Source organism: Neofelis nebulosa, chromosome 3 (assembly GCF_028018385.1).
Source record: "Neofelis nebulosa isolate mNeoNeb1 chromosome 3, mNeoNeb1.pri, whole genome shotgun sequence".
Classification (NCBI taxonomy): Eukaryota; Metazoa; Chordata; class Mammalia; order Carnivora; family Felidae; genus Neofelis; species Neofelis nebulosa.
Window position 1 is genome coordinate 203,990,020 of NC_080784.1, and position 11,449 is coordinate 204,001,468.

Here is an 11,449-nt window from a genome sequence, read left to right on the forward strand (position 1 = left end):
TTCCATGTCCACCCACTGGAACCTGTGTTTCAAGTTTCAGAACAAAGGCCACCTGCACCCCTACTTTGGAGTTTGAAGCCCTTGGCTCGAGCCTAGGGGGACATCCGGTCTCCTGGCACACACACACCCACCTCCCCACCCGACTCAGGGCACTTCTGGGACGGAGAGGAGGCATCCTGCCTGACGGGGCTGCTCTGGGGACACAAGGAAGCGGGGATTGATTGGGAGGATTCTGCAGATATCCACACAGGAGCCAGGAGCTGGTGGTGAATGTTTAACACTCCCCAGACACCAAAAAGGTTCTAGGCGGGAGATTTTCAGTGCGGACTGGAAGATGGGGCGGGTTACATTATTAGATCACCTGGGGGTCAAGGGAGCATTTGTTCTCTGGAAATGTAAATTTGGTATTTTAAAATACTTTTTTATATTTGGAAAGGGCAGAGCCTTTCCCAACTCAAAAAATTCTTAGACAAGGAGTCTGTCGTCAGGCACATTTCTCTTTTTACTCTGGCTGCCGGGGAGCTCTGGACAAACTGTTCAAACTAACCTCCCCCCTTCTAATCTTGCTTGTTAGAGCTTTTAATTACTATTTCAGATTTAATTATAATAGCATCAACTGCGACGCAAATCCCCAGAAGTTCAATCAATGCAGACCTCAGCGGGAGAGAAATCCTTGAATGGAGGACTCTCCCAGCAAGCCCCAAAGCAACAGCCTCACCAACTGACGTGGCTGCTAGTTTGTCTCCCCAAGAGATGAGGGCTTCGCCTCCCTCCACAGAGTGAAATTACTACCAGGCCCTGGAGCACCGAGCTTCTGGAAGGCTGAAGGTACAATCTCTCCTGGAGAGATTTTCAACGTGGCAGACAAGGTGGGCGAGGAAGAAGAAGGTGCTTAACGGGGGGGGCGGGGGGGAAGCAGGAATGAACTGTGATAGACGTCAGCACAAAGCCCTCCTCTGTCAAGGGACACGTGACTCAGGCACCGGGGACACCACAGTGACCGTGGCACGCAGGGTGGGCTCGGAAACTCCAATCCTGCCCAGGGAACCAGGCAGCAGCAGGCCCGGGAGCGCGGGGCCCCCTTCCCAGTCCCGGCGCCCCACGTCCGGCCCAGCAGAGCTGCAGGTCTGCGGAAGAGCCCCTGCCTCGCCCTCTCGCTGCCCTGCACTCAGCACACATTGATTCCTTTACAATCTGCTTCTGCATCCAACAAGCATGCCTTGAGCACCTACTGCATACAAATCCCGGCCTAGCTCTGGGCAGGGCGGGTGTGTGTGTGTGTGTGTGTGTGTGTGTGTGTGTGTGTAGCACTTAACCCGGGAGCCCCTGACCTCAGGAGCCCAGAGTTCAGTGCTCTCCTAATGGCTCCCCCAAAGAGCTTCTGGAAGGTCTAGAATTATCTATTATTATTGAGCTCTAGAAGGTGGAACTCAGTGTGTGCGCGTGTGTGTGTGTGTGTGTGTGTGTGTGTGTGTGTGCGTGCATTGGAGGGAGAGGACCAGAGGAGGCCAGGAGGCTTCCTGGAGGAGGCAGGCTGGAGCCGGGCTGAGAGGAGGAGTGGCGTGTGGCAGGGAGGGCACGGCTGCGCGAACGCTTGGAGGTCCAGGAGCCCCAGAGACTTCTGTCCCCGGACCCCTTCCTGTGTTTGTCCACAGTCAGGGGTTCACTCCCACGGCCTGTGCCCCGGGAGGTCAGGTCCCTCCCGGACACCGTGAGGCCAGCCACCCCCTCCCCCCACATACCGCTCGGTGCCCACTTACTCCAGAGGCCCTGGGACAGGTGCACGCTGCCGCCCGCTGTCTTGGGCAGGGAGCACTTCTGACACACGCATTCCTTCCCGTTGAAGGTCACTCGGTCCCCAGGCGGGAAGGGCAACCTGAAATAAGAGAACGTGTGACCGGCCAGCATTGCCTCCGGCTCTTCTCCCGGGGTGGGGGACCGAGACCCCCTGCCCCGTATACCACCGCTTCCCCGGAGGCCTCACACAGACGGGTGCCGCAGGCTGAGGACACACAGGGCCCCCCCGACCTGCTGCGAGCCCAGGCCAGTCGCCCACACCTAAGCCTCAGTTTCCTCTCTGTGCAAACAGGCAGAATCACAGCGCCCCGGTGAGGGGCAGCGAGGGCCAGCCCCGTGCTTGGCTCACGGCAACCAACCAGGCAGCGTCGACGACTCCCTCCTCCATTCGACCCTGCCTCCTCTGACCGCCCAGGATGCTGTGTCCAAATCAGTTCAATGATAATGGCAACGGCGAGCATTTATTGAGCACCTACTCTATGCCAGCTGCCACGTCTCACCATAGATGCCTCAGACGCATGCCTCATTTAATAACTTTAGGACATTTGTCCAAGCTGGAGTTTGCTTCATTTTTGGCTCCCTAGGTGAGAAAACCCAAGTTCAGAGAGGATAGTTAACTTTTCCAAGGACACACAGCAGATGCATGTCAGAACCGGAGTCAAAGCAAGGCCTGCCCCGCTGCAGAGCCGCATGATTTACCTACTGAGGCCTCTAAAAAGTCAGTGCCTGTAGACAGTTTAATTTTTGAAACTACCCCACTGAAATATCGTTTACCTGGATTGCTGAGCGTTCTGGCACTTGCTGAATTCTGCATCCAGAGTGAATCCCAGCCCCGGTGCGAGGTAGGTCATGGCCCGGGGCTGCCCTGAGCCAGGCTGGAAGGGGCAGCAGGGAGCCTACTAGCCTCCTTCACCGAGGACCTCCCCTCCGGGAAGGTGGCTGCTCTCTGGTGAGCCAGGGACAGGCCACCTGCAGTCGGGGGCCGGAAGACGGACCCGAGTGTCCTGCCCATGTCTCATCCCGGCCACCTGCTGCCTCTGAGCTCCTGGCAGCCCCCGGGCCACTTTCCTTCCCCAACTCAGCCTGGCTGGAGAAGCCGTGCTCTGGGCCAGGAGCCTGCAGAACTCTCTGGCCCTTTCCTCTGGTTAAACCTGTGTCGTCTCCACTTTGCCTTCTCAGGGCTGGACAGTCCATGGCACACCCCAGGCGCTCAGCAGGTGCTTGGTAATGCGTGAATGGGTGAGTGAACGAGTGAATGACCAGAGGCCCCCAGGAGGCCTAACTCAGCCGTCCTCCCCCAGCTGGCCTCCCCACGAGGCCTGCCCGGTCACACCGGCCCCAGGCCAGCCCGAACCCTGCAGCAGGGGTCCCCCCAACAGAGCCTGCCATCGCCCCCACCTTGTGCGGCCGGGGGTCATTCAGCAGGTGTGTTCTCGGGTCCCCACTGGGCCAGTTCCTGCTCTTGGGGACCGACGACAAATACAAGCTGAGCTGGCCTGTCTCCCCAGGCTTATGAGACAGCCCTGCAGACCTGGTTGCTCGGGGCCTGGAACCTTCACAGCTGACACCTTGTGCTGTGTCACCTGCGGTCAGCGCTGTGCTCTGCAGCTCCCTCTTAGACTCTTGCATCTGGCCTGCTAATGTGCGGTGTTAGGACAGAGTGGGGGGTCCTCACCTTCCCTGCATGTGCACTCACAGGGTCTCTGGCTGTGTAACCCAGAGCAGGTTACTTACCCTGTCCAAGTCCTGATTCTCACCTGTGAAGTGAGACTGAAAATACCTGTCTCGTCAGGCTGCGATTCATCCATCCATGCGTCCATCCATGCACCCATCCATCCATCCATCACCCATCCATCACCCATCCATCCACCAATCCATCCATCCATCCATCCATCCATCCATCCATTCCCACCCACATCCATCCATCCATCCATCCATCACCCATCCCCCATCCAGCCAGCCATCCATCCACCCATCCACCCATCCATCCATCACCCATCCATCACCCATCCATTCACCAATCCACCCATCCATCCATCCATCCATCCATCCATCCATCACCCATCCATCACCCATCCATTCACCAATCCATCCATCCATCCATCCATCCATCCATCCATCCATTCCCACCCACATCCATCCATCCATCCATCCATCCCCCATCCCCCATCCAGCCATCCATCCATCCACCCATCCACCCATCCATCCATCACCCATCCATTCACCAATCCACCCATCCATCCATCCATCCATCCATCCATCCATCCATCCATCACCCATCCATCACCCATCCATTCACCAATTCATCCATCCATCCATCCATCCATCCATCCATTTTATGGATCCATCCATTCCCACCCACATCCATCCATCCATCCATCCATCACCCACCCATCCTTCCACCCATCCATCCATCCACCCATCCATCCATCATCCATCCATCCATCACCCATCCCCAACCATGCATCCATACACCATCCATCCATCCATCCATCCATCCATCCATCCATTCCCACCCACATCCATCCATCCATCCATCCATCACCCATCCCCCATCCAGCCATCCATCCATCCACCCATCCACCCATCCATCCATCACCCATCCATCACCCATCCATTCACCAATCCACCCATCCATCCATCCATCCATCCATCCATCACCCATCCATCACCCATCCATCCACCAATCCATCCATCCATCCATCCATCCATCCATCCATTCCCACCCACATCCATCCATCCATCCATCCACCCATCCATCCATCACCCATCCATTCACCAATCCACCCATCCATCCATCCATCCATCCATCCATCCATCCATCCATTTATGGATATATCCATTCCCACCCACATGCATTCATCCATCCATCCATCCATCCATCACCCATCCCCCAACCATGCATCCATACACCATTCATCCATCCATCCATCCATCCATCCATCACCCATCCCCCAACCATGCATCCATACATCATCCATCCATCCATCCATCCATCCATCCATCCATCCATTCCCACCCACATCCATCCATCCATCCATCCATCACCCATCCCCCATCCAGCCATCCATCCATCCACCCATCCACCCATCCATCCATCACCCATCCATCACCCATCCATTCACCAATCCACCCATCCATCCATCCATCCATCCATCCATCCAACCATTTATGGATATATCCATTCCCACCCACATGCATTCATCCATCCATCCATCCATCCATCACCCATCCCCCAACCATGCATCCATACACCATCCATCCATCCATCCATCCATCCATCCATCCATTTATGGATATATCCATTCCCACCCACATGCATTCATCCATCCATCCATCCATCCATCACCCATCCCCCAACCATGCATCCATACACCATCCATCCATCCATCCATCCATCCATCCATCCATCCATTTATGGATATATCCATTCCCACCCACATGCATTCATCCATCCATCCATCCATCCATCACCCATCCCCCAACCATGCATCCATACACCATCCATCCATCCATCCATCCATCCATCCATCCATCCATTCCCACCCACATCCATCCATCCATCCATCACCCATCCCCCATCCAGCCATCCATCCATCCACCCATCCACCCATCCATCCATCACCCATCCATCACCCATCCATTCACCAATCCATCCATCCATCCATTACCCATCCATCACCCATGCATTCACCAATCCATCCATCCATCCATCCATCCATCCATCCATCCATCCATCCATTTTATGGATCCATCCATTCCCACCCACATCCATCCATCCATCCATCCATCACCCACCCATCCTTCCACCCATCCATCCACCCACCCATCCATCCATCATCCATCCATCCATCACCCATCCCCAACCATGCATCCATACACCATCCATCCATCCATCCATCCATCCATCCATCCATGCATCCATCCATTCCCACCCACATCCATCCATCCATCACCCATCCCCCATCCAGCCAGCCAGCCATCCACCCATCCACCCATCCACCCATCCATCCATCCATCCCTCCATTGGACAAATTGTATGGAAAGCTCTAGCATACTGCCTGGGACCATGAGGGGCTGAATAAATGATAGCTATGATTGTATTAGCTCAACTTTATTGAAATATACTTTGACAAATGTTCCCATTAATGTTATCAACACCACAGTCATGATATGGGACATTCCATCCACTGCAAAAAGTCCCCTGTGATTTTCTGTAATGACTCCCCCACCCTCCACCACCACCACCCTTGACCCCAGGCAACCGTGGTGGGCATTCTGTCGCCATGGATCCGATATGCCTTTTCTGGAACTACATATACATGGACTCACACAGGACATAGCCTCTGATGTCTGGTTCAGCGTCCTGCCCCTGACAGTCACTCGCATGCTGCACACATGAATAGCTTGCACCTCGTTACTACTGAGCGGTGCTCCCCCGGACAGGTGAGGAACGCGATTCCATTCACCGTTGACAGACATCTGGGTTCTTTCCAGTTTGGGGCTGTTACAAATAAAGCTGCTGAGAACGTTCAGTGACAAGTCATTCTGTGGTCACGTGCTTTCACTGCTCTTGGGTACGTACCCGGGGCATATGCTCACTCTGTGATTAAGTTTGTAATGAACCACCAAACTGATCTCCAGAGAGGTCGCACCACTTTGCATTCCCACCAGCAACACGTGAGGGTTCCTTCAGGCTCATACCCTCGCCAACAATCGCCGTTACCTTCCGTTTCCGTTCTAGACGTTCTGGTGGCTAGCTGATGGTTCCTTACCATTTCAATCTGCACTGTTTTATGTGCTTATGGCCATTCGTCTATATTCTTTTGTGGAGGGTCTGTTAAACCTTTCTGCCCATTTTCCATAGGATTTTGGTTTACTTTCTTGCTGCTGACTTGTAGAAGTTCTGTACATATTTGGATGCCGATGCCTCATCAGATGTATATTATCTACCAGCTGATGGCTTGCTTCGGAACTTTATTGATAGCTTTTGACATTATTTTTCTTCCTTTAACTTTCCCGTCACGCAGGTGTGTTGGCAACAAGTTCTCTCAGCTTTTGTGTGCTGACAGAAGTCTTTATTTTGCCTTCATTATTCGGGGGGGGGGACACATTTATTGATGTCATTTTAATCACACACTACAGGCATCCCTCAGAGATATTATGGGTTCAGTTCCAAACCACTGCAATAAAGCAAATATTGCAATAGAGTAAGTCAAATGGATCTTCCGGTTTCCCGGGGCGTAGAAAAGGTATGTTTACACTGTGGTCTATTAGATGTGCAGTAGCACAAAGTCAAAAAAACCACGTACATACCTTAAAAAGTACTTTGTTGCTAAAAAATGCTAACTGTCACCCGAACTTTCAGTAAGTCGTAGTCACTGATCACACATCAGCCCAACAAATACGAAACTGAAAAAGCTTGACATGTTGTGAGAATGACTGAAAGGTGACAGAGACACGAAGGGAGCAAATACTGTCGGAAAATGGCACCGACGCGCTCGCTCGATGCAGCACTGGCACAACCTCCAATTTGTAAAACACGCAGTGTCTGCAAAGCACAATAAACGGAAGTGCAACAAAGTGAGGGGTGCCTGTGTGACATTCATGTCATTCAACGTGGTTTCTAGGCTACTCAGACTTGGGTGTTTATCCCCACAATCAATTTGAGGACTTTTTCGTCGCCCCGAACAAGAAACCCCATATTCCTTAGTGGTCGTGCCTTCACTTTTGAAAGTGTTTTTCTTTTTTCTTTTTTTCTTTTTTGATGTGTGGGGGGTGGGCGGGAGGCTTGGCATGGAATTGATTTCTTTCTTGTAAGTCTTTAAAGATACTAGCCCATTGTCTTCTGTTGGGCATAGTTTTAGGTGAGAAGTCTGTAATAATTCCTTTGTTCCATCGTCTGTGATGTGGGTTTTTTTCCCCCTCTTGCTCCTTGTTAGATTTGTTACTATTTTTCAGAAATCTGATTACAACGGGCTTAGTAGGTTTCTGTTGTGTTTATGCTACTTGAGATTCATCAACATTCCTGGATCCACGAGTTAACAGTTTTCATCAAACTAGAAATCGTTTAGCCATTATTGCTTCAATTATCCGCTCTTCCCCCACCTCCTGGATCCCCCCCCCCAACTTGGACAGGTAAAAAGATCCTTTATTCTCAGATTCCTGAGCCTGTCCCCATGTTTCCCAGTCTTTTCTGTCTCTTTGCTGTAGTCTGAATAGATCCTATGGTTTTGTCTTCAGGTTCACCAAGCCTTTCCTCTGCAATACTTACTCTACCGCTAATTCCTTTGAAGGAATTTTCGTCTCAGAAATTGTAATTTTCATCTGCAGGAATCTCACTTGGTTTCTTTTCATGCGTCCTGTGACACTCCCACTTATATTCACATTTTCCTTTAAATACCGAAGCATATTTCCAATACTTTTTCAAGCCACCGGCTGCTACTCTCACATCATCTCATTTCTGGGTCTACTTCTATTGACTTGTTTTTCTCCTGGCTTTGGGTCTCATTTTCCAGCTTCTTCTGTGACTAGTCCTATTTGATCGGACGTTGGGCGCCGCATTCTATGATGCTGAGGGCTGGACCCCACTCTTCCTATGGAGAGTGCCGGGTCTGTTCTGGCAGAGGCTCGTTTGCAGCTCAGTGCGACCTTTTGTGGGTTTGACCCTTTTCTTCGTTGCAGCAGGTGTTTGCAGCTTTCGCGCACAGGCTATTTTAGCCCCACTAATCAGGCACGACCCCCCACTGCATACCTGGGTGTTCAACAGCCCGGTCACAACTTGAACGTCTCCCAGCCCTGGGAACGGTTCAGCTTACAGCGATCCGGTCACTCTCTGTCCACCTGGTGAAATGTCCTCTCTGCCTGGGTGGCTTTGTGTCCAGTCAGAGGCTCAGAGGTGCCCCCACGTTGCTCTCTGCACTCGCTCTGTGGGGCCCCCTCCCCTCCGGAGTACGCCTCCTGACTCGGTCTCCCCTCCTGGTACTACGGCTCCAGAAACTGTCTCCGGGCACAAAGCTGGGTATTTTCAGAGTCTGCTGCCTGTGCCTCCAGGCTTAGTCCCAAGCAGCCTGTGCTCCGGTGCCTGAAAACAGTTGTTTCGTGTATTTTGTCCAGTTTTATAGTCGTGTACGGAGGTTGGTAAGTGCAACGCAGTCCATGCAGCGTGACAGGACCGTCTGCTGTTGTTTTCAAAACAGGAGATTATCCAGAGGTGATCCTTCCAGCCAACGGTGATGACGTCTCCTCGTCTCTAAGCTATGCGCACAGAAACCAACTATTTGATAGTCCTGATGGGAACTTTGGCCTGAACGTGGCACGAGAGCACAGTGACTGTCACTAGAAACGTTCCTTGTCATCGTTCCCCCGTCTCTGCACCTCCCTGACAAAAATATCCACTTCTGTCTGGCACCAAGGCTGTAACTACAGCCAAGAGCTCAAAAACTGCCCTTGAAACTGGGTGTGGTGAGACAGAGAACACAGAGCAGAAGTTAACTCTGGGGAGTTTTTTTTATTATTATTTATTCTTTGTCTCTCAGAAATGGAACATGTTCCTGGGAGCTGGAGCCATGTGCCTGGGGGCCGGGTGCTCATGAGAAAACTGGCCTGTGCTCTGGCCAGAGCAGGGTGCTCTGGCCTCCCTGCTAAGCCCCCTGAGGTGCAGGGCAGAGAGGGGAGCCGGTTGTGGCCCTGCCATGAGGATCAGGCCCTCAGCCCATCTCCAGCGACCGTCCGCCTCACCCCTGCTCTGGGCCAGGCACAGGGCACCACAGAGGAAGCAGGCCCAGCCCCTGCCCGCACGCAACTCCAGAGACGTGCTGCTAGGGCACAGTGGTGTCCTGCCGAGGCAGGGGAGCTGCCCCCCAGGGTAGGAAAGGCCCTGACGGTGCACCCTCGTACTTCAGGGTCTCTGGGTGCTGAGCCCTTAGAGTCTGGGCTAATGCCTCCCTGAGTCACCGGCACCGGCCCTGTACCAGGCGCACGCAGGTGCTGAAAAAGCCTGGTTGCAGGAAGGAAGGAACGAATGAATGAATGAATGACCTACAGCAGACCGCGAAGTCCTCTCAGCCAGGCTGAGGAGCCCGGACTTTCTCAGGGATGCCGGGCGGGGGGGGCAGCGAGGGGGAGCGACAGACAGAGAGGCGGGGAGCCCGGCGTGGAGGCCGCGGCAGGACCCCAAGCAGGCACGTGTTGAAGCCTCGGTGGGGGTCGCGGCTGGGGAGAGCGTAGCAAGGGAGGGGCCCTTCCCCAGATCCGGAAGACGCTCACGCTTGGGGGTCCTGCCCCCGGGGGGGCTGGTGGGGTGCCACCCACAGATCGAGGACAGGGGCAGCTGAGGAGGGGCTAAGCGTGGCCTCCACAGGCACCAACGCAAGAGAAGAAACGTGTGGAGAGTGCCGGCGGGAGAGGAGCTGACCGAGGGGGCCACGGAGGGCGGGGAGGGAGCCCCTTCCCAGAAGCCCAGAACCCGCTGCACTCTGTGCCCCCCGGGAAAGAGGGCCTGGGGGCCTGGTCCTGTGCTGGGGGCAAGGGGTGGACGCCTGCAGGGTCGGGGCCGTTCGGAGATGTGCCTGGGTGCATGTCCGCCTGCCGGCCCTGGGCTGGGACCTGGCTCTGCTCCCAGCTGTGGCCCAACAGGAGGAAGGGAGGGGGAGGGGGGAGGGGGGGGAGGGAGAGGGCGGGAGAGGGAGGGGGAGGGGAGGGAGAGGAAGGGGGAGGGGGAGGGGAGAAGGAGGGAGGGAGAGAAGGAAGGAGGGGGGAGGGAGGGGGAGGGAGAGAGGGAAGGGAGGGACGGAGGGGAGAAGGACAGGGAAGGCGCAGGGAGCCCGCGGCCTCACTCACCGGCACACCGCGCACACGAAGCAGTCGGGGTGGTAGGTCTTGCCCAGCGCGGACACCACCTCGCCCTCGATGAACCGGTCGCAGCTGAAGCAGCGGGTCCCGTACAGCCTCTGGTAGTCCCGCGTGCAGATGTACTCGCCCTGGCGCACGAAGAAGCCGCCCTCGGCCAGGTCACAGCCACACGCTGGGGGGGCGGCCGCCGCGTCAGCAGGGCGGGGACCCCGGGCGGGTTTCCCGCCGCGCGCGGCCCCCTCCCTCCCCGCGCCCCCCACGCCCGACGCGGGTCGCGGACTCTCCCGCGGAAGCTTCCGGAAGAGCGGCCCCCACCCGGGCCAGGAGTCGCGCCGCCTTGCCAGCCCCCTCGGCCCCTGGCAGGGAAGGAGCGCCGACGCCCCCGAGACCCTCCGCTCCCCGGGCCGTTCCCAGCACGGGACACAGAGGGCCCGGACGGCGCCCCGTCCTGGGCGGGAAGCCCCGCGGGGGCGGAGGGCAGACGCGTCCCCGTGGTTGTCCCCAGGCCACCGAGGAAGTCCCGACGCCCCCTCCAATGTCCGTCTCCACGTCTCACGTCTGTCTCCCAAGGCCAGACTCCCACAGACTCCCACAGGCCATGGTCACTTGAGCACAAATCCTTTCGTCCCCTGTGCCCTAAACACACTCTTCTGGCCCCAGGAAGAGCCCCGCGGAGGGGCTCAGAGAACTTTGCCAGGTGGGGAACGGGGCGACTTGCCTCAGGACAGCCTGCCGGTGTGCGTCCGGGACACCCATGCCTTCCCCTCCCCGCCCCCACAGCCCCCCTCCAGCCCAGGGG

At 55.6% G+C, this 11,449-nt stretch overlaps 1 protein-coding gene across 21 annotated transcripts in view; it reads right to left on the minus strand.

The window, feature by feature from the left end:
* Window positions 1–11,449, minus strand: part of ABLIM2 (actin binding LIM protein family member 2) — a 146,642-nt gene that overhangs the window by 87,091 nt on the left and 48,102 nt on the right. For 20 of the 21 annotated variants that reach the window (XR_009259793.1, XR_009259791.1, XR_009259790.1 and 17 more), the window contains exons 3-4: window positions 10,639–10,822; window positions 1,761–1,876 (exon numbers count right to left, since the gene is read on the minus strand). The exons of the other annotated variant lie outside the window; for it this stretch is intronic. Coding sequence is in view for 3 of the 20 variants with exons in the window: in XM_058723176.1 (XP_058579159.1) it covers window positions 1,761–1,876; window positions 10,639–10,822 (300 nt within the window). In the remaining 17 variants the exon portion in view is untranslated. The remainder of the gene's footprint in view (window positions 1–1,760; window positions 1,877–10,638; window positions 10,823–11,449) is intronic. 21 annotated transcript variants of the gene reach the window in all.